Source organism: Drosophila willistoni, assembly GCF_018902025.1.
Source record: "Drosophila willistoni isolate 14030-0811.24 chromosome XR unlocalized genomic scaffold, UCI_dwil_1.1 Seg143, whole genome shotgun sequence".
Taxonomy (NCBI): Eukaryota; Metazoa; Arthropoda; class Insecta; order Diptera; family Drosophilidae; genus Drosophila; species Drosophila willistoni.
In genome coordinates this window covers 4,268,046-4,292,585 of record NW_025814056.1, presented here as the reverse complement: position 1 = coordinate 4,292,585, position 24,540 = coordinate 4,268,046, and the positions used below count along the sequence as shown (strand labels likewise).

General features: G+C 37.4%; 1 protein-coding gene across 2 annotated transcripts in view; it reads left to right on the top strand.

Annotated features, from left to right (window-relative positions):
- The window catches only part of LOC6645405 (ecdysone-induced protein 74EF), a 50,189-nt gene extending 28,676 nt beyond the window's left edge, over nucleotides 1-21,513 (top strand). Inside the window, exons 1-4 of one of the 2 annotated variants that reach the window (XM_023177347.2) lie at nucleotides 1,984-3,339; nucleotides 17,678-18,091; nucleotides 18,317-18,589; nucleotides 20,222-21,513. In XM_023177347.2, the coding sequence (XP_023033115.1) occupies nucleotides 2,088-3,339; nucleotides 17,678-18,091; nucleotides 18,317-18,589; nucleotides 20,222-21,216 (2,934 nt within the window). In that variant the 5' untranslated portion in view covers nucleotides 1,984-2,087 and the 3' untranslated portion in view covers nucleotides 21,217-21,513. Of the gene's footprint in view, nucleotides 1-1,983; nucleotides 3,340-17,677; nucleotides 18,092-18,316; nucleotides 18,590-20,221 lie in introns of those variants that run through there. The other variant, XM_002067984.4, reaches the window with a different exon arrangement.
- Nucleotides 21,514-24,540: the final 3,027 nt, after the last annotated feature.

The window sequence follows — 24,540 nt, the reverse complement described above, 5'->3', positions numbered from 1 at the left end:
CTTTTGGGTTACAAGATCTCGTCATCGGTGGATTAACCCACTGTGCCCCATAAAAAAGCGTCTTAATCGTTTCATACCAAGGCGCGATATGTTTGCCCCACTCAACAAGAATTGCATGCAAATGCGCATGTGGCACACAAAAGTTCCCCCAAACACAAACACACACTCACACACACACACATACAAATACATACAATTAAGCAGCTGCAACAAGAAGAAGCAACATCAGCAGCAGAGGCACCAGGCGGTAGCAGCATTGTTAAATAGACAGAGAGAGAGAGCAAAGAATATATATATGTGTGTGTCTGTGTGTGTGTGGGAGAGACAGCGAGAGCGCCAAACATTTTTGCTCGCTCGCCAAACTGTTACGTTTTGTTTGCCATTTCGTCGTCGTCGTCGCCGTCGCCGTCGTCGTCGCGAGTGGAGCTCCGTCGTTTGGCTGGGTGGTTTGCTTGACTCTCCGGCAAAGTTTTCGCAATCGCAGCGACGCCAACATCGCAGCCAACTGCGACTGCGGGCAGAGAGAGCAATTGGCCAAACGAACGAACGAACAAACGGGCGTTCAGTCAGCGCGAGTCAAGCAAAGCAAGCGAGCCCCATTCAAAATTTTTGCCGTTGCTGCTTGCTCACTTGGCGTTTTATATTATTATTATCATTTTTTTTTTGGTTATTTATTTCTGATTTGTTTTTTTTTTGTTTAATTTTGTTGTTATTTTGGTTGGTTGGCTATTTTTCTTGATATCTCGTTGTCAACATCACCGCCGCCAACAACAACAACAACAACACCATCGAAGTCATCGTCAAAGTTGTTGCATTTGTATTGTGCATGTGTGCGTGCTGCTGCATGCGTGCGTGAGTGAGTGAGTGCGGCGTGCGTGTGTGTGCTGCTGTTTGCCTTTTACACCTGCGTGTGTGTTGGTGAGTGGGGCGCGCGCGCGCTTTTGCGAGAAACATCGTCACTGTTTGCTGTCAACGACGCTGCCTACTCTTGACGTCGACGTTGACGTCGCGACGTCGTTGCCGTTGCCGTCGTCGCTGCAACATTTTTGTGTTGTTTGCGCCTAACAAACACTCGCAGCGGTTTTTGTGCTGACTTTAGATTTTAGTTTTGCTGATACCGTAAGAGATAAATGACGTGCCGCGGCGGCACCACTTCACATCAAAAAAAAGAAAGAAAATAAAAAAATAAAACCATCAACAACACAGAGCAAAAAATTAATATAGAAACAAAATATAAAAAAAACAAATATTGCCAAAAACTAAATTCAACAAAAAGTTCTAACAAGAAACAGGAGAAAGAAACTTACTCAGCACATCAAAACGTCAAATAAACAAATTTTTTTTTGTCATCGTCTCAATTGCAACAACAACATCAATGCCTCAGCAACATGCAACAACAACATGCCACACCAAAAAACAATCTGAACAGCAGGTGGTCACCAGCAAGTTTTTAGCCAAGTTATAGATTCTGATCCTCCTTTATCTATATCTATCTATGAGATGTGTTTTGGGCGATGCCGGCATCGTCATCTCAGTCACAGATGCTGCAGAGGCTAATGTTGCTGTTAATGCAGTTGCCGCAAGTGTGCAGCTAATTCCCAACACTATCAACAACAACAACCAACAACACGTCCAAAAACTAGTGCAAAACAGATGAAGAATTAGCAACAACAACAAATCACAAATACCTCAAAACCAACAACAACAACAACAAAACCCACAACGAACAACAAAGTGCAAAAAAATTATTCAAAAAAATTAAAAAAAAAATTAAAAGCAAAAGCTAAAAGTTTAAGCGGAATCACACACACACACATATATATATATATTCACGTATATAAGGAAAAGTTCAATTTTAGTGCAATTAATGAAATGGGATATGAAAATACCCATACAATCCCCTCGTAAAAGCATACATTGCGTATACGCAATCTCTACTTGGGGTTAAAGAATTTTTTTTTTTATTTTTTGTTTGAAAAAAAAAAACGTAGAAAACACACCCAAAAATAACCTTTCTTCTGATAAAGAAGGAAAAGATAATATATCTATATTCTTGAGAACATCACGCATACGTCGCGGTGTACAAAATGATTATGGTGCAACATTTGGTGGCTGCCACAGCGCATAATTTTGCTAGCCAGGCGGCAGCCCTAGCCAACGTAACCAGCTCCTCCTCATCATCATCATCATCATTATCCTCGTCGTCATCGTCGTCATCTTCTTCGTCATCATCGTCTTTGTCGTTGTCATCGTCGTCCTCCTCCTGTTCAACATCATCGGCCACACCAACGCCTGTGGCATCTCCGATAACACCCACATCGCCCACTACAGCCAGGACATCGCCCACGCCACCACCATTGGTGGCAGCAACAGAAGCAGCAACAGTGGCCACCGCCACAACGACGCCACCATCTCCAGTTCCAATAGCAGCTATAGTTCCAATTCCAGTCGCAGTCGAGGAATCTAATTCATCGCCATCGCCTTCACCACCATCTCCACCATTGAAGACGGCTGCTGCTGTTGGATTGGAATTAACTGCTGAATCAACAAAGCCAATGCGAGTCAAAGTTGAACGGGAAACAGGTGCCATAGATGTCAGCGAGTCAGCAGAGTCCACAATAGCAACGTCGACGACAACGATAACGACAACGACTACGACGAGTCCAAGTTCAGCTGATGTTGAGAAAACTTTGGTGTCTAAGCCGGAGCCAGAAGGCGAACTCGAACTTGAACCCGACGTTGAGCAGCAATGCTCTCCGCCTGCAGCTGATGAAGAGGAATCCTCCGATTGTCGTGAATTCAAGGTGCTCTACAATCATCTAAGGCAACAGCAGCAACATCAACAGTTACCCTCGCCGCAAGCGGATAAAACCCGCAGCACCTTGGATGATGTCTCAAAAATACTTTGGGAACGCAAACAGCAACTACAGCGCAGCTCGGTGATCACTAGCAATGTCCATGTCGTCCAGGCCATGATGCAACAGCCGCAGCCGCAACATCACCAGCAGCAGCAGGAACAGGAGCACCAGCAGCAAATGATGAGTGACATTGAGGATGAGGAAACTATATTGGAGGAGGATATCGATGCGGATGTGGAAGCGGATGCCGATGATGAAGAATTGCTGGAGCAATATCAAGATGGTTATGACTCACCATTGGATCTGTCGTTAAGTAGTGCCACAACAGCAGCTGCCACAGCGGCGGCGGCCAACCGCAGACGAGGACGCACTTACTCTGGCACAGAATCCGATGATTCGGCCCAATGTGAAAGGGCGCGAATGCGTCTGAAGCCAGCGGAACGTTCGGCTGCCTATAAAAAGAGCTTGATGAAGCGTTACTGTAAGTTTCCCTCACAAAAAATATAATTTATATCGGAAATTAATATCATAATTTATAAGAACTTTAAACCAACCAATGAATGAAAGAACAAAATGAATGAAGAGAATTTTAAGTACTTTTCCTTAATAATCTTTGTTAAGTTTGTTTATCAAACTTTTTGTTTGGCTAGTTAATGTGCAACTTGTGCAACATTTAACCACAACAACAACAACAACTACAACAAGAAACAGTCGTAGGCAAATTATTTACACAATCTTCCTCTTCATTTAATTTATGATGAAAGTAAAATTCCATAAAAATAAAAGAAGAGAACATAAAAATTATGTCTTTTACGAGATATTTTTATATCCACTCAATATATTTGGTGTTTTTTTTTTTTTGGTTTTCTTTTTAAATTTTTATTTTCGTTAAGATGCCTTGGCCACTAAATCCTCTACAAGTTGTTGTTGCTATTGGTGTGATTATTGTTGTTATTTTTATGTTAAAACAATTGCCAATCGACTACGACGACTCCCACCCATAACAATAATATATAGACAAAGGGGCAAATTAAGTATTGTGGCAAGCAACACGACTTTTGCGATACTCTGTGAAATGTGCAACATTTGAAATTGATCATGAGCTACTAAAAGCGAGAAGGTTAGCCAAAAAAGGACGAGGATATTTTAAGACTCCAGTTTCTAGATCTAGATTGTAGAAGTTGTAGATCTTAGGAACCCGATTAATGGGAAATAGAAAGCTGGAAAGAGATAATATGGTTCAAGATATTCTAGAAGATAGAGTTGAGAACAAATAATTAAAAAACGGGAGACCTAGAGAATAGAAAATAGGTGGGAAAAAGATAGTGTAGACAATATGATAGTTATGAAACACTATACAGTTTAGATATAGAGATATATGAGAACAAAGATATTTGAGAACAGATAGTCAGAAGGTTTCTAAAGTTGATAACGGATAAATGACAACAGGATAATTGGCAACATAACTAGATTACACTTAGTCGAAACATAGGAAGCTTCATCCTCATGATCTACCCTATGAATTCATATGTAGGTATATAGACTCCATTTAAACTATTGCAGGGTACCATTAAAAACAGTTTCCCACCGCTACATATCGTCCCCCTTTCCCCATCCACCCACCTCGATATCTTTATCTTCTTCTTTTGTTTTACTCTCCCCTTTTGCCCCTGCCGCTCTCTGCTGTGATCTCTTAGCTTAGCTTCCTCTCAAATCTTTCACTTGCCAAAATTGTGAAATGTCAATTTGGCAACAACAACGAAAAGTAAAAATTTATAACAGCAGCAACACCAACAACAACAAACTAATGCCTCCCGCTACAGACAAGCAACAACAACAAAATTTAACAAAAACTACAACAAAAAAAAAAAAAGACAACAAAGACAACGCAAACGCAAAATAAACATTATTTAAAATAGCGCAATTTCCGTCGACTTCTCAGCTGCTATCGACGTCGACAGCGCTGCCTAAGTCAAAAAAAAAAAAATAGAGTCGAGAGTGCCCCCAACAACAACAACACAACTAACCAGCCAGCCAGCCAACTGAACGACCGACCGACCGACAAACCGACCGACCAACCGACCGACCGACCCACCGACCGCTTCGTAACAGTTTCCTAACCCACCTCAACAATTTTATTGATTACTTTAGGCGGCAAACGCACAGCAGCAGCAGCAGCACCAGCAGCAGCGGCAGAAGCAACAGCAACAACTACTACGAGAGAGAGAAACCAAAGCAAAGCAAAAGCAAAGTGGAAGAGTGTGGGATCTAGCGAGAGTTAACTATGCTTTTCTGCTCTCTCAGTTTTTGGGGGGCTCTCTGCTGCTGCTGCTGCTACTGTTGCCGCTGCATTCGCTAGTTTCCTATGTCTCTCTATGACTGTATGTATGTGTGTGTGAGAGAGTCTCTATGTGCATGTGTGTGAAATAGTTTCCCAGTCACTTGAGTGCTGCTCTAAAACTGCCAAAGCCAAGCCAAAGCAACTTACCAACAACAACAGCAACAACGACTGCTAAATGCTTCGACTTCGAGCTTTAGAGCTCTTACACTTGCTACATGGCCCCATATATATGTATATATCTTTTATATACATATGTATATAAAGATATATATCTTATATATATAATATGAGTCTTGGCTTCGTAACCCTAGCCAAACAACTTGTTTCCTCTATTTGACTTTTACACGGGGCGTCGTCGTCGTCGGCAACATGGGACGCAACAAAGTCAGTCAGCTGCCCCTTCAACTACACTTGCCCCCCTCCTCGTTTAACTTCCCCATTTAACAGCAACTTCTTCCCTCTTGGAGACTCTCTTGGCCAAGCTTTACTTTACTTTACCTCACTTCACTTCACATCACTTTACGCTTTACTTTTTGACTTTTGCAACGCAGATTTTCATTTTCATTTTTTTTTTTTAGCTCGCAGCTTTAAGATACATACTAAGGAAGAAAAATACGTACATAGATACATTTTTAAAAAGGGCGTCCAGGCACTTGAATTTTATTCCAAACGCACACACACACACACATCTTTTGTGTTGTGTGTATGTGTTTCTATAGTTTGTTGTATTTGTGCGGAAATGCGCTTCGCTCACAACTTGGCCCAAAGTGGGCGTTCAAATTGGGGTTATTGAGTGAATGGTGCCACCGCATGGGGCAAGAGGCTTGTGGCTAGAGGCAAGAGGGGGATGGAAGTGGGAGAGTCAAGCGATTTATATGACAGACTTAAGTCGATGTCTGTATATCGAAAATTATGCACTAATTCTAAATAAAACATTTATAAACTTTTGCACAATATTGGAAAGTTAAATTGATTGATTTAATAGAAAAAATGAGCACAAAATCATTTAAAATTTTTTGCACTATGCGTCATTTTCTCTAAACTCTTAAACTAAAACTGGAAATTTACATAGACATTATATGTTTTAGCCATTGTAAACGATTTGCTAACAAATATAATCATTATATTTAATTACAATCCAATCTATTCCCGATAACGAGTATTGAAAACAACTCGACTTTTAAAATACCTTCTTACCTCAAGAAATGTGGTTACTTATAAAAAATATTGTAAAATTAATCAAAAGAAACTATACATTCGTTTCTTTTTGAATCAGCTGATCAAATTACAGGGTTTATTATTTAATATATAGAAAATAAACCATTCTGAATCAAAAACACTTCATTCGATCATATCGAAGTTATATTCATTATCATAGAAACTATGATTCTATATAAGTATAAACTATTAGCAATTCCCTTTAACAGAGAGAGGCTTTGAGAGATGATTAACCAACTAAAGACAGTTTGATAACAAGATCATAAAGGTTAATATTAAATATTTTCCAAGAAGGTAGAAGAATTAAAAGGTTTTTAGAATATATCAAACCTAAGCATATTAACCGACGCTCAAGGTCAATCTCGAAGAAGAAAATTTAAAAGGTTAAAGTACCACCAACAAGTTCTAAGGTCAGCAGATTTGGGTAAAGACTTTATATATATGTATTTAGGTATATACAATATTTGTAATAGTTAACAACAAATAGAAAGTCAATGTAAACGTTTTGAAGGCAAACCTTTTGATTCTTTTGTTAATGTTTTCACATAGTTTTTTTTTTTTTTACAAATTTTGAGTTGACCCATTTTGCAATCCTACAATTGTGATACATATTTAGATTGATATATAGCTGAAGTATAAGACATTGATAAAATGTTTTGTTTTGTTATGTTTTAATTATTACAAAATCCATTTGCATTCTCTTTCTCTCCCGCTCTCTCTTTGGAAGCCACAAATCAAACTCGATCAAGTCATGATGATGATGATGATGATGGGGCCCTTCATCATTTTTGGTCTTTAGTCATCATATATTATATGCATAAATATATATTCACATTCGCATTGCCAACTTTTTCGTTTGGTTGTTGTGTTTTTTCGCTCTGAAGTATTCCCAAGTTGAAAACTTTATTTCTCACACACACACTCAGAGACTGGAGAGGATTTTATATATGTACATATATGTATATGTATATATGTATGTATCTAGTATATGATATATATTTTCCGCTTACAACATTGCAGACATTTTTTTTTTTGCTTCTTCTTCTTGTTTATTATTTATTTTTCCGCTTTTTTATTTTAACCTTTTTATTTCTACACGACTTGATTTTTGGGGTATTTGTGTTTGTCGTTTTTACCTTCAACCTTTTGCCGATGCCGTTGGCTTTTCTCTTGCCACCCACTCACACACACACACACACACACACACATACACTCGCAAAGATTTACTAGAGAATACGCGGGGGCAACTTTCAATTGCGACATGCGGCAGAGAAACAGCCAGCCAGCCAGTCAGTCAGTCAGTCAGTCAGCCAGCCGCTTACACTCTTTGCTGCTCCCCTCTTTCCTCTCTCTCTCTCTCTCTCTCTCTCTCTGTCTCTCTCTATCCCTCTCTCACTGTGTCTCTCTTTGGCTTTTACATGACAAACCAGCTTAGCTTTGGTGAGTGAGTGTCTCTCTGTATTGGTGTGTGTACTCTGTGGGAAATAGTGAAAAAAAAGAGCGCAAGTCAACCCCCCCACTTTACCCCCTTTGGCCTCGCCATCCTCTTCCTTCCATTCTCCGGCAAGCGCCTCACTCTTGTTATAGCCACCCAACTCGCTCTGTTTGTTGCTGCTGCTTTGAGGCCTAACGTAAAACATTTTGAGGTAGGTTGGGAATAGATTGGCAACAACTGAGCAAAGACACACACACACACACACTGAGACAGAGAGGCAGACAGACACCGACAACACACACACACACTCAGCGAATGCGCGGAAAAACTTAAATTTCTCGTTTCGAGGCAAGAAATTAGCAAATGATTTTCCATTTTTTTTTTCTTTTCGCTTTTTTTTTTGCTGCTTTTGCTTTAACCCAAATACGGCTGCGTTTTAGAATTATGTAAGCTAGTCTGTGTCTACCTCCTGAACTGCCCCACCTCCCACTCCACCCCCTTCTGCATTTGTATCTGTATCTTTCTTTTACTCTGCGTGTTGTAATCGGCCTTTTTTCTGTCTTTTTTCTTTTTTTTTTTTAATTGCCAAGATGGAAGTTCTCCTTATCTGTGTGTGTTGCCCATTGATTGGGGCACACGATAATAAGTCAAGAAAAATAGAGAGATAGAAGCATGTGTGTGTGTGTGCGGTGTGTGTGTGGTGTGTAAAGATTATGTCATATATATCTGTCGTAATGCAGTTACAAAATCTGTTTAGCAAATTGTTTTAAAGGAACTATTGCCCTGGGAGTAATAAGCATATGGTCAACGGATCGATAAATTGATGTGGGGAAATGGGGACAGAGAGACAGAGAGAGAGATACAGAGAGAGCGAAAAAGAGTAATAGAGAAAGTGAGGTCAAGGTTTCACTTGTTGCAGGGTCAGCAATAAGAGTCCATTACATTATTCTAAAAAATTCTAAATTCAATCTCAAATCAAATCTCACATATCATCAATTAGCACTTGTAATAGAATGTCTGTTCGATCTTGTGATAGAAAAATCTTCTTCTCTTCAGCTCTTCTTTAACCAAATATCGATTTGGCATCAAGAACGAGTGAAAAAAATACGTGTTAATTTGTTCAACAAAACAGAAAAAAAAACATGAAATCACGATGGTTTGCATCATGATGAAGAAAATTTAAAACAACAATTTGGCCCAAAACGTTTTGATATTTCATATTTTTCTTTAATTCTTTTAAAACATTACAAATGACTATGAGAATTATGTCTAAAATATTCTGAAATGAATTTTTGTTATTGATTGTAGACAATTTCTTAGGTTTCAATGGGGTTTCCTTTGTGTTTAAACAGGTTTTAAATATTTAATTTAATTTAAAAAATATTTACAAAGAGTTTTTACAATAGAGCTGAAAATAAGTGTAGAATAAAATATTTCAATATCACTCATACGACATGTAGTCAAGTAAGAAGTAACTTAGTCATTGTAATACATATAAATATATAATATATATATATTTATTTTCCATTTAATTGTGTCTGTAGTTCATATCGATTTCTATATTTCTCAGAAAATTCTAGAGTTAAAGACTCTTAAATAGACTTTCGTTGAATTGAAAAGAGAGTTACATATCTAAATAAATAAATATATATTTATATAGAAAGTTGATTACTGCCACCTGCAAAAATCGAAACGAAATTCTTGAATAAATAAAGACACGATATATATACAAATGGATTGTATTGTATGTATATATGTACATACATATATATATGTATGTTAGGGGCATATGTATGGTATATATGCACTCTAGAGAGTTTTTGCCTTTATTTAAATTATTACAAAATTTTGTTGGTCAATTTAAATATTATACAAATTGCGTTTCAGGCAAATGCGTCAATCTATATGCATATTATACCACATACAATAAAACACACTCACACATACATACATATATATATATATATATATATGTATATATATATATATAAAAGTACTTAATGACAAATTAAAACAAAATTAGCAACAACACCAAACAAAAATTACATTATATTTCCTTTATATTATTTATTTATACTTTGTTTTTTTGTTGTTGTTGCTGTTTTTTTCATTTTTTAAAGTATTTAGTATAGAAAGCAACAAATAGCAACAAAAAACAAAAACCAACCAAAAAAAATCAACAACAAATTTGTTGGTCGTAAATTTTTGTTCTTAATGCGGAAATATTAAAGAAGATATATTTTTTTTTTTTTTGTAGCTCCGTATAAGTATTATATAGTAGGCATATAAAGTATATAGATAGATATATACGTTTGTATTAGTATGTATTAACAACAATGAGAAATTGCTTTTGCCACATGCATGTAGAAATGTTTGTTTATTCGTATGTGTGTGTGTGTGTGTGTGTCTGCCTTTAATAAACAATAAGAATCGTGCTGGTATGTGTGCTGCTGCTGCTGCTTCTTCTTTCACTTGCCATATGTCTGTGTCCGTGTGTCCGCTTGTTTGTATGTGTGTGCGTTATCCGCGAGACCTTGAACTTGAGACTGAATTTCCAAAAAGCGCACAACTCACACAAACACACACACAGACACACCCAAAACGACAAGCAGCAAGTCAGTTTTTATTCTTTCTACCCATACAGAGACAGACACTCTCCTCACCCATACACACACACACACACACAGACATAGAGAGACAGTTGCGGATACAGACAAGAGTAAATGTGTCGGCATGAAAGCCAAAATAAGTCAGCAGAGGCAGAACAGGAATTTAGACAGAGATAGGGAGAAAGAGAGAGAGCGGAAGACTATAAGAGTGACAAAGCAAGCCAGAAAGAGAGAGTGAGTAAGTGAGCGAGTGTGTGTGAGAGGGATGGTAAAGGGACGTGCGGTAACAGAACAGCACAAAAAAATAAAACAGCGAGGAAGAAGGAGTGGGTGACTGTGGTGACGGGGACACAGGGGAAGACACTGTGTCAAAATATGCCGCGCTGCTGACGTTACAAACTGGGAATAAAACTGGGAATGGTATGCGTGTGTGTATGTGTGTGTGTGAGTTGTGGGGGGATCATCGAATGGGAATGGGGAAGAGACATCTACCAACCACATCCCAGCCATCACACACACACACACACACACAGAGAGAGAGAAAGAAACGCACATACATACAATAGGCAAACAAACACATAAATTATAATATTTAAATATAGAACTTTTGCGTTGTTGTCGCCGTTTTTTCGCTGCCTTTCTTCTTCTATGTTTTGTTTTTTTTTTGTTGGCGATGCTCTTTTTGACAAGTCTTTGCCCCCTCCACCTACAACCCACCACCACCGCCACCACCGCTCGCTTCACTTGTGAAGAAACAAAAGGGTTTCGATTGCCAAGAGGAAGAAGAAAGTCAAGATTAGAATCAAATCTATTTTGAGAAGTCTTCGAAGAGACGGGAGGGGAGAAGGGGAAGTAGAGATACGGATGAAGATTTGCCATTCATGTGTTAGGGTATTTGTGGATTGGTGTAATTTTTGGAAGCATTTCTTGTTGGTTCTTTTTGGTGCTTTAGCTTTTCGTTTAATCGGTCTTTGTTTGCTGCTCCCCCTCTTTCTCACTCTCTCTCTCTCTCACTCTATCTCTCTCTTTTTGATATTCGTAATTAAGCTGAATTTTGCTTTCTTTAGACATCCCCTCCCGAAAGCCACCCCGTATTCACCATCCTCCCTACCTTCCTTCCTTCCTTTTGGCATTCCCCATAAATTTCATTTGGCAGTTGTTGTTTTTGTTTCTTTTTTATTTGGGCAATGCAATAAAATATATTATTATTATTAGTAATAAATAAATAAATGTATGCGTCTGACTGACTGACTTCCCTTGGTGTGTGTGTGCGTGTGTGTGTGTGTCTACAAAATGCACACACATCATTATTTTTGTGTATTTTGATATCAATTCCGGTTATTCTGCGACACATTTTGAAAACAAATTTGTTGTTGTTTTTTGTTGACCGTTTTTGCATATTTTGGTTTTTTTGTTTTTTTTTTATTGTTAAGCCGATTATCCAGTTACACGATGTGCTAAATATATTGAGATGACTAGAAAAATAAAATCAAATCAAATATTTACATTCAAAATGGATTTCCTGTTTATTGAAGCAGAAGTTGCTAAAGGATTTCTGATTCATTGAGTTGCATATGCAGTTAAAATTGACTTCCCGTTTAATGCAAATCTACTTTCTAAACTAACAAAATGACATTTATATTAGTTTTTGATCGCTTTTCACCTCAAAGCTTATAAGACAATTTAATTCAATTGATAGAATTTGATTCGAAAGTTGAAATCTATAATCGGGGAGCATATTGACCAACTCAACGATTCACTTACATGTTAAAAAATGGACTAAGAACCATAACTTCTACATGATTCACTTATTTCTTCTTCTGTGGAATAAAATTTTACCTATAATTGGCATTAGCAGTCATTTTTTGGCATTTTAAACACGAATGGAAAATACATATGCATACATATATTCCTCAAGGGCCTTAGTTAACGTATATTACTTTTCTTCTACACCAATAAGCGGCTTACCCATTTACAAAAAGGGAATGTACAAAGCTTTAAGGTTTATACAATTGAAAAAAAAAGTTTACATGAACTGAGTGAAATTTGTTGTGTGTCATTTGATCCTCTGACATATTCAACATATGAATGTGTGTATATAGAGAGAAAGAAATATAAAAAAAAAAATAAAAATAAAAACAAAAAAGCCAGCTTTAAGCTTTTAATAAGTAATTTTTATGATTAATGTCAGCTAAAAATCACAAACCGGCGAGGGAAGGAGAGGAGCAAGTGTGTGTGTGTGGGAGGGGGGGAGTAAAAACAGCTCTTTAATTTATAAAGAAATAACGCACGTTTTTTGTTTTTGTTATTTTGTCCAAAAGTAACGCCCACAAAACGCAACCGCATAAAATAGGCCAATAACCAACAACAACAACAATATCAACAAAATGCCATAAACAATTACAAATTGTTGTTGTTGTTGTTGTTGTTGTAATTGTTGTTAAGCAGACAAGCGAGCGGCTTCTACAAACTTTCGGAAATACTATGAAATTGTAAACATATTGAAAATGATATTGTACGACGATGAAACGGACGAATGGATGAATGGATGGATGGACGGATGAGTGACTGTACGGATGGAGTGTTGTATGGCTTAAACACGAGACCTTTGCTGCTGCTGCTGCTGCTGCTGCTGCTTCAGAGAGACGGCACTGGCACTGGGCACATATCGGAGGCATTATAAACAACAACTAATCATAGCAACAACAACAACAATAATGGCTCGTACCTACATTGACCTACTATTGCCGCAAATGCTGCCCGTATATCTGTGCGTATGTACGTACGTACGACCGAATGGCTGACTGACTGACTAACTGACTGCCTCCAATGTGTGTGATGTAACTGTCCCAAAACGCCGCGCACATATCAACAAGCCAGTTCAAGTCCAAATTCGGGGGAAATAATTCAAATTCAACAACAAGAAATAGCAAAAACAAAACAAAACAAAAACCAAACAACCAACAACAACAAAAATGAAACCAGAAAGACCACAAGCAATGTGACTAGGTCGTAGTATCTAATACCCTTATAATACATTAATCTGGGTAACTACTCGCAATTAAATCGATTATAAGCCACTTTAAAGTTTTCATTCTTAGTCTATTCTACTAGCTTAAGATATTATGAGCTCATATTTTATGAACTCTTTTATGAGCGACTCAAAATGGAGACGATAATAGGGCCACAAAATGAATATTGAGGTCTGATAAATTATGTTTCGTTCTGTTGGTTCTGGAAAGGCTTAAGAAAGCTTTTCTACTTTTGATAAAGTCAGAAATTATGAATCTATAGCAAACTAATTAGCTAAATGTTATAATCAGCGTTTAATTTGGAATATGAATGATATTCGATCTAGTTAGATGTATAAGTTTTAGGATTTTTCTAATTTTTGGATTTAGAAAAATATCGCGAATTGATTCAGTCCACCAAACCAACTACGATGATGAATCGAAATCGTCAAGGTGTTCAAGAATATATATATACATATATACATATACCATATGATATCTGCAAACGTTTTGTTTAAAACTAGGTTTTATTGATGATTGGAATTGGAAATATACCTTTTTGAGGTTAGAGGGTATATGGCTAACCAAAATACATGCACATGACTTTACCGTTAATTTCTTTGTGTGTGCGTGTGTGCATAGATGTTTGTTTGTTTGTATGTATATGATGTTTGCCAATTTCGCTTTGTTTTCTCGTAATATATTTAATTTATTTTTTTTTTTTTTCATTTTTCGTTGTATTTTTATTTTTATTTTTATTAGACCGCATTTTTAGAGGTCAGCGCACATTTGGCGCAGCATTGCAATGCGTTTTTCCCTTTCCCCATTCCCCTAGCCCGCCCCCCACCCGGCATACCTTTTCCTTCTCCGCTCTTCCTCTTCTTACCTTCTCTCTTCTAGCTCTATTTTTTGTCTGTGTGTGTGTGTGTGTATTTTTGAGGTCTTTTTTGCTATTTTATTTAAATATTGTTTTTGGTTTTTTTCCCTTTTGTATTTCTTTTATGCACCATTAAAGTTTACGTCTGGCTAGGCCGATTGGGGCAACATTTTGTTGAACTTTTCACACACACACACACACACACGCACATTGAGACACTTAGAGCATTGCAATTTTCCAAGCAAATTCATTTAGTTGATAGCTAACTGTGCGTATGAGTAATATAAATCGCTCATACGCCCACTAGGCCAAATGCATAGAAACCAAAACCGGAAATATTATATGAAAATTGTAAATATAATCTATATATATATTTATTTATATATGTGTGTGGGGGGGGGAGGTAAAAATATAAATAATTTGCATTGCCATTCGCCATTCTTGCAACTTTCGTGCACACCTGCTGCAAATTACGCATACGCCACATCGGCCAGTGACAGAGACACACACACACACACACACACAGACACAGACACAGAACTAGCAGCAAAACATGTGAGCATTTCCCATAGAGAATTCCACAGCGCGAGCCCCAAAACGGCAACCAGAAAAACGGCCAAAGTGGCAAAAACAACAAAAAATAAAAAGCGGACAAACTGACAGGCATTTCCGACACAACCATCGACAGGCGATTAAAATTTAAGTAAATCGACACAAAAACAACAAAAAAAAGAAGAAAAAAACCCAAAACTAAAGAAAGGAAATTCTCAAATACCCAAAAGCCAAAAACAGCAAAATGAAAAATGTATAGGCTACATACATACACAAACACACACATACATATAGATTTATATATATGTATATATATTTATAATTTCCGTTTAACGGAAAAATGTATCTTTAAAAACAAAAAAATTAAATACATTGTTTATGTGTTGATAGATTTTGGTCAAGGAATTTGTCACAAATAATTGGGAGAAGGGAGATTATTAAATGCAGTAAATTCTTGTTTTAATCAAACGAGTTCAAATGAAACCTTTACTGAGAAAGGAGAGCTTAAGGAAAAGAGAAGCTTTTCAGTATAGTTGAAAGGATAATGCTGCCGAAAGGAAAAGGTTTCCTTTTGACTAAATGAAGTGTGCATAGAAATCCTTTTTTTATCTTTTGCTGCAGATTGTCGTGAATTTTGAGGAGGTTGTGGAGGGGGGGAATTGATGAATTTTGGGGAGGTGGGCAATTGCAGGAGTCAGTTTTTGACTGGCCTGGCCTGACCAGTGACTGTTGTTTTGCAGCTCGCACAGCTGTTTTTTCATGTCTCTCTCTGTCTCTCTCTCTCTTTCTTTTTTTTCCCGCAATTTCCGCCACGAATTGGTCGGTTGGTCGGTCGGTTTGTGGGTAAAATATTTACATTTCTACATTTTGTTTTTGTGTGCCATATTTCTTATTTTTATTTCATTTTTCTTATTTACTAGCCCCCCTCTCCACCAACTTGTTCATCTCTCTCTCTCTCTCTCTCTGTCTCTCTTTCCTTTTTATTTTTCGGTGTATCTGCAGCGGCTTTTGAATTTTTACATTTTATGAATATTTTTTGTTTTTGTTTTACATGCTTCTCATTCACCCACAACGTCGACGTCGTCGTCGGCAGCGACAGCGATGGAATGAAGGAACTGCGGTAGTAGTCGGTGCGGGTGTTTTCGTTGGGAGGGGAGATGGAGTGGGGTGGGGGGAGGCAATCAAAATGAGACGACGTCGACGGTTTGCTGCTTGCTTGTTTGTTTGTTTGTCTGTAAGCTTGTGTATTTAAAAAGCTGTAAAAAGCACACACATTCACACTCACTCACACACACAAACACGCATAGAGAGACAAACGTACAACATGCAATAATGCAGCCAGCAAAGCATAAATTGTAAACTCGTCGCCGACAAGCCTTGACCTGATTTCTCTTCCTCTCTTACTGCCGCCGCTGTCGCTGTTTCTGCTGCTGCCAATTGTGTGCATGTGAGTGCCGACGACGACAAGTGTGTGTGTGTGTGAGTGAGTGTGCTTGCAAGCTTCATTGCTTGTTTGCTGCTGCTGCTGATGCTTGGCTTTTCCTCTGCATATTGCATTTGCCAGAGCGAGACAACATGCTTGCCTTGCCCACTGTGTGTGCTATTTGTGTGGATGTGTGTGTGTGTATGTGAACAGCTTGACATTCAATGCAATTTTTTTTTTCTCATTTTATTTTTTGTTGTTCCTCTTTAGTTTTATTTTTGTTTCATTTTTATGCCGCTGCCGTTGTGGCTGCTGCTGCTGGCTGCATGAAATAAGTGAAAATGCACTTTTACTTTTCACAGCAGCAGCAGCAGCAGCAATTGCTATCAGGCAACAACAACAACTTGTGCATTTTTCTTTTCGCATTGCAAAAGAAAGTGAGATGCCATTTTTCTTTTCTTTTCTTTCTTTTTTCGTTTGTTGGTTTTCCCTTTTCTTCTCGTTTTGCATTTCTTTTGTCATTGCTTTTAACGGTTGTTGTTGCTGCTGCTGTTGCTGTTGCAGTTGTTGCCGTTGCCGTTGAGTTGCTTTGAGTTCATGGCTCACCAAATTGGGGCATTTCAATTGTTGTTTGTTTTTTTTTTTCTCTATTTTATTTTTTCTTTTTTTTTTGCTTTCAACATGAAATTTTTCTTATGAAATTATGATGCGAATTTTTTATTATTAGCTTTTTTGTTTTGTGTTTTTATTTTTATTGTTGTTGTTTAGCTTTTTTTTTAGTAGACATTTTGACAGCTTTCAAGAGGACAGTCTTGGCAGTTATAAGGATGATTGTCTTTTTTTTTGGTGGTTGTTGTTGCTGTTGTTTCTTAAGTGAGGTTAAGTGGTTTATTTTTTAACAATAAATTGGGTCATAGACAGTGGCTCAATATGGTTGATACTCCTCTCGAGAATCGCAGAAAAATACCTGTGAATTTATGAATAGAAACTGAACTATTTACATTTAGATCTAAATGAAGAAATGGAAATGTTTTAGTAAATTTTGAAATCAAATAAAAAGCTATGAACAAAACAAAAAAGGGGAAATAGGCATTTCCCTCTTGCAACACATGGTGTTCAAAGGGTTAAAGACACATATTAAGTTTTCTTTTACTAGTTCTCCTTTTCTCTTTTAAAGTCTAATGCATTTTGTTTTGAGGGTCAAAACCGTAAAGTTATCAAAGTTAATGGTTCGATTGCCGAGCACTCGGATGTGACATGTTAATTTCTTATAAGAAAAAAAAAAAAAACGCACATTTTCAATTAACAACTAATGCAAATTTCGTTATCTTCTCTGTTTCTTTTCTTATTTAGATACTGAAATTCCTATTGTTAAACAATCAACGAGTCCGGCACCGCAGCAGCAGCAGCAACAACAACAACAACAGCCACACCAACAACACCTGCAACAGCAACACCAACAGCAACAACAGCAGCAACAACAACATGCTGCCTCAGCATTTGCTGGAGCTTCTGCATTGCTTCACATCAAAACCGAGCAGAATCCACTATTAACTCCACTACAACATCAGCAGCAACAACAACAACATAGTTTACATGGTGCAACGGGCAACAATAATGCACACCAACAGCAGCAGCAGCAGCAGCAACAACAACAACAACAACAACAACCTTTGGCCATACCACATCGGCCATTACTACACAATCTGCTAAGCGGCGGTGCAATCCACAATCCACATCACAGAAACTACACGACAGCCACAACAGGTGAGTAAAGAGTCAGAGTCAGTAGTAGTAGTCGAAGTAGAAGAAGAAGAAGAAGAAGAAGAAGGCAACCGTGTCCACAACAAGGTGAACCACCAACCAGCAGTGCACACCACGCCCTCGACAACAATATCAAAATTCAAAAATGCTAATTGTCCTCGTTCTCCTTTTTTTTTTTTCTTCCTCCATTCCCCCCGTTTTTGCCCCGTTTTGTTGCCAACAATTCAGGTTCATTTCCGCCCAGTCCAGCCGATAGCGGTGTATCCGATGTGGATAGCTCCAGTTCCGGTGGCCAGCCCTGTGCCGATGAATTGAAGGCACGCCTGGGCATGCCCACATCGTCGGCAGCAGCAACATCAGCATCAGTCTCAGCATCAGCCTCAGCATCGGCAGCGGCGGCAGTTGCCGCCCACCTGCATACGGGCACATTTCTGCATCCGAATTTATATCAGAATAATGCGGCGAATTCGTTGCGGAATATATGGAATCGCAGTGTTGGTGGTAAGTACATAAGTAAACCAAATAGATACATACATATGTATGTCTGTGTGTGTTTGCAACCCGGGGCGTATACATAATGTTGGAGAAATTACTAAATCTAAATGTGTGAGTGCAAGTACAAAGGCAAAAGTTCAGACAGTTCATTTTGTGCGGTTTGCAAAAGCGAAAAGAGGATAATCAGATGAGAGAACAAAAAAAAAAAAACAAGTGGGGCAACGACTAAATGATATCCTATGGTCAATTATTAAATATAAATATTAGTAAAATTTCAAACATCAAAGTCTAGATTCTAGATGCATATATTAGAAATTAGAAGCTTATGAAAATAAAAGATCAAAAATATCTCTTTGATTAACCCTATAAACACTCTCAATACAGTTAAGTTGATTAATTAAATCTTTAATGAAAAATACCCTTCTAATGGGTATTTGAATACATTTAAAAATGTCAGTCAGGGGGCGAATAAACAGCACACAAACACATATATAAATTGAATACATACATACAACGCAATCAATTGCAATGCGAATGTGTTGCACTCGCTGCTTTTATGCTCTTTGTCTGTGTGTTTGTTTCGCTCTCAACGCAAGTGTGTGTGTGTGAGTTGCTGTGTATTAAAATCTGTGGTCATCGACACATTGCCTTTGCGCAAATTGTGAAGGTCACAACGACAACGACAGCAACAGCAACAGCAACGACAACGAAGTTGACGTTAACAGCAGCGGCAGCAGCAGCAGGAGAAGGCAGCGCCAATGTGGCAATGATGATGGGGGCCTCTGCTCAGAGAGAGAGAGAGAGAGTAAACGGCGAGAGTGTAAACGAGAGAGCTCGCGCAAGAGAGAGCAATGGACGGAGAGAGCAGCAGCGACGACGACGACACCAACGCAAATGCAACGACAATGAGACAACGAACAGCAGCAGCAGCTAACGAAAGCGTGCGTTGCTCTCAGCCAAATTGTCATTGTATTAGTGAGAAGCACTTTTGTTTTTAATTCAACGCCAACTCCCGCTGCCGCTCCTCCAGCCCTCTCTCTCTTGCTTGGCCTATACACCCGTCGTCATCTTCATTGCCCTCCTCTCTGAGCACCCTTGGGTCTGCTGCTGCTGCTGTTGGTCCACCAAAAAAAAAAAACCACCAACTGACTGTTGAATTGGGCAACGACAACAACAATAAAAACAATGTTGTTGTTGTTGCTCGTGATGATGATGTTGATGATGATGATGATGATGATGATGACAACCGCTACGCTGACGCCGGATGTAAAATAAAACAAAAAAGAAGCAAAACCAAAAACTTACTAAATAGCAAACGAAATTATACCTGTGCCTTTTATTTTATTAGTGTAAACTAGTCATGACGAGTGAATGAAACTGTAAGAATTTGAATATGTGTAGCATAACTTAGGGGGTGAAGCATAAGAACTAAAAAGACCTTTAGAAACCTAAGAAAAATGAGCTAAATCATTGTTTTTTCTTTTTTTTTTTTTGTGCTTAAGTGACAACGTGAAACAACGTTTTGTGAAAAATGTAGCATAACTTTGGGGGGTGTATGTATATGCTAAATTTCTCCAAGAAAACATGCTAAATCATGGCTTTAATTTTTTGTTGTTTTCTTTACTCTTTTTCTTGCAGTACCCGATAATTACTATGGCAGCAGTGGAGCTGGGAGCGGTGGCGGTAATCACGGCACAAACGGCAATCCACAAACTCCGAGCTATTTGACAACGTCCTACTTCAATACACCAACAGCAGCAGCAGCAGCAGCAGCGGCGGCAGCCTCGCAACGCAGCTCAGCTGTCAATGGCTATCATTCCCTGCAGCAGCAGCAGCAGCAGCAACAGCAATCGCAGCAGCAGCAACTCAACCATCAGCAATTGTCGCATCAGCAACAACAGGCACTGCATCAGCATCATCAACAGCAGCAACAGCAGCAGCAGCAGCAACAACAACAACACCAGCAACATCAACAGCAGCAGCAGCACCCGCACTCCCAGCTAAGCGGCGGCCCACAGGCAACGCACTCCCACTCTGCACATCCGCATCCTCATTCAGTCCAGCAACAGCAGCAGCAGCAACAGCAGCAGCACACGCATTCCACATTGGCCAATGCGGCGGCGGTGGTAAGCAGCAGCAGTGCGGTGGCAGCTGCCGCCATGCTCAGTGCCAGTGCGGCGGCAGTCTCACAGAGTGTCATCCAGCCGGCGACCTCTAGTGTCAGCTATGATCTCTCGTATATGCTGGAATTGGGCGGTTTCCAGCAGCGGAAGGCGAAGAAGCCGCGCAAGCCCAAACTGGAAATGGGTGTGAAGCGGCGAAGTCGCGAAGGTTCCACCACATATTTATGGGAATTCCTGCTCAAATTGCTGCAGGATCGTGAATACTGTCCGCGGTTCATTAAATGGACAAATCGGGAGAAGGGCGTCTTCAAGCTGGTGGACTCGAAGGCGGTGTCCCGCCTCTGGGGCATGCATAAGAATAAGCCCGACATGAACTATGAGACAATGGGCAGGGCATTGAGATATTACTATCAGCGAGGCATCTTGGCCAAGGTGGATGGTCAGAGGTTGGTCTATCAGTTTGTCGATGTGCCCAAGGATATAGTCGAGATCGATTGCAATGGTGTCTAAGATGACGATTACGAAGAAGTCATGGGCGAGTGTAAATAATATTTTGAAACTGAAACTGAAACTGAAACGTTGGCAATAACTCCCTCTCCCGCTGGAGAAAGGAGAGACCTCTCCAACATACACACACACACACACAGAGTGAGAGAAAGAGAGAGAACAAGCGGGGGAGAGACAACAGACAGACAGAGAGGATGGGAGGGAAAGCGGCAATAGTAGCAATGTAGGCAAGAGCAAGAGATCCGATCTATATAGAACATTATGCGTATATATATACACACACAAACACACGCATGTCTAGTATATATATATACTTATACATATATATAAATATTATGTGCATCAAATATGGTTATGCTACATTTAAATATGTGAGGAATAATAGTTTTTTTTTTTTTTTTTTGATATATATGTTGAATTTGAGTTTTAAGTGTAGGCAAGATGGATATAAATTACATTAGCTGATAATACCCTATACCTATACATATATACTATATATACATTTATATATATGTAAATACCCCTCCTCCCGAACCGCCCCTCAACACACACACACACACACCTACTACACAACAATAAGAAAAAAAGGATCGAGAATTCGGCAAGAAAAAGAAAACAAAAAAAAACAATTAAAAATGATCTATTCATTGGCGTTAGTGTTGTAATTGTAACATTTAATTAATTGCATATTGTTATTATTGGTTATTATTATTATTATTATTATTGATGGATTCATATTGATATTTGATATTGGATATATGTATATATATAAATTCATATATATATATTATTGTAAAATTTGTAATTCTAAACTTATTAGCTACGAAAAATTCTCTATATCTTTAACTTTATACAAGCCTAGCCTAATATATAACTTTTTAACTGCCCCTCGCCCCCTGCCTCCCCTAAAAAAAAAAAAAACCCCGCCCCCCCATTTTAAAGTCTATCCCAGAAAGGCTCTGGGATGGAAATAATTGTTTTTGTTGCTTATTTTATAAAAAAAAGAAAAGAAAGTGAAATAGAGTGAATGATGTGAGGAGAGAGAGAGAGAGAGAGAGAGAAAGAGAGGGGAATGAGATAATGAGAAAACAAACAAAAAACAAAAAAAAAGGAATTATTATTTCATAGTTTTAAATTGTAAAATGTATAATTCTAAAATTCTTCTAGATTATTTATTTAAGTACTATTGATCTATACCCCCTCCCCCGTGTCCACCCTTTGTCCTGCACTTATCCCCTTAAAAATCCTAATCCTACCAACCACATCAAGTGCAACAAAAGAAAAGAAAAAAAAGTAATGGTGGTCTAAAAAACACTTTCTTGTAATTATTATTTAATAAGTTTTTTTTTTTGTTTTAATGTGTATAGAAATAGAAAGAAGAAACCAATCAATCAATCAAACAATCAAGCAACTAACTGACCAGAGAGCTCTAATGCTGTAAGGCGAAACACAGATTGCAAAACTGAAAATGAATTCAAATCTTTCAAAATCAGATTAACCATTAAAAAAAGAATACTTGAAGCGGTCAAACTTGACCGCAAATATGATTTTTTTTCTTAACATAAAACGAAAAGGATTTCAAACACTTAAGTTTTGCCTTACAGTTATACACACATAAACACACCCACACACACACACACACAGACAGCCAGACAGACAGACAAACTTGCAGTTCAAAAAAGAAAAACCTCCATAGCAAAAACAAACTTCTCTCACATTTTTCTTTTTGATTTTCGAAGAAGCTAAGAAAACTTTAAACTTAAATTAAACATAGATTTCTGATTTTTGTAACTTTAACACTGCCACAAAAATACAAATACAGAACCACCCAAAAACACACACACACACACACCTAACAAACAACAAACATAATGCAAATAGTCTTCAATGCAAACAACAACAACAACAACAACAATCCAAACACTGCCCAAAACGTGCAATCTCTTAAACAAAACAAAATAAAAGGAAAAATATAACTTTAATGAGAATGAAAGAACGAAAAAAACAAAACAAGAAAAAAATCAATTTTAAAAAAAGAAAAACAAAACAACAAAAAAAAGAAAAAACGAAACAAAAACAAACTCCTAGTTCTATAATATATATATTTCTCCTTTTAGTTGCGTTCTCTAAGTACCTTTATATATTATTATTATTATTATTATTATTACTATTATTATTATTATTATTATAATTATTATTATTATGCTTGTAAGAAAAGTTTACCAACATTATTTCCCTGCATTTTGTTTGCAAAATGTTCAATTAATTTTAATTTTAAAATAATAATAAACCAACAAACAAAAAACAAAAATGAGTTTTGAGTTTAACTCTCTTCTCTCTCTGTTCATTGTAAACAAATTTTTTTTATGATTATTTTTTTTTTATTTTTTAAATAAAATTATTATTTCAAAAGGAAAAAAAAGAAACTACAGTTTTTTATTTAATTTGGTTTTGCATGAATTTCATTTCGAAAAAAAAAACTTTAAAGTAAAGTCCAAGAGAAGATGAGATAAGAAAATGAGATACAAATATTTGCAACCCGCTACAAATTTGGAATCTAGATATACCTCCCAAGTTGAAAATATATTCAAAGTCTATATACATACATACACACAATCTAATCAATACATACATAAATCTATATACATATACATAAGTAAACAAAAAAAAAAAAGAAGAGAAAAGAACAAAAAACATATTTATAAAGCGTTTCTCAGATTAACAGAATATTTTAGATAAATCTGTTTCCATTTTCATGTTCATTATTCATAATATTATACGATAGATATACATACATAGATGGGGTCTCAGTTTTTGAGGTTTCAAATGGATTATCATCATATGAGAGATCATGGATTTTTATATATACACACTCACACACACTGACACACACCCCCCACACATGCATACGCATATTATATGTCTATTACACTTATGTAGATCTTACAATTAGTGGAATCTATATGGAAAGTATATATATATATACTTCAATGTTAAAGGGCGCATCGAAAATTACATTTTTACTACATAAGTACAACAATGAATCTATTAAAAAACAAAAAACCAAAAATTTCATAAAAATATTCGTACATGCATACATATATATTTAGTATATAATCTGAATTAACAAGAAAACCCTTGAAGATCCTCAACAAAATTTTGAAAAACAAAAAGCAGCTTTAAACTAAACCAAACAAACAAACAAAAACAAACGAAAATTTCAATAACAACAAATAAATAGAGATACATATATAGTTTTTAGAGAGAACAAAAAAGGTTTTATGTGTGTGTCTTGTTTTTTTTTTATATATATATATAATTCTATTT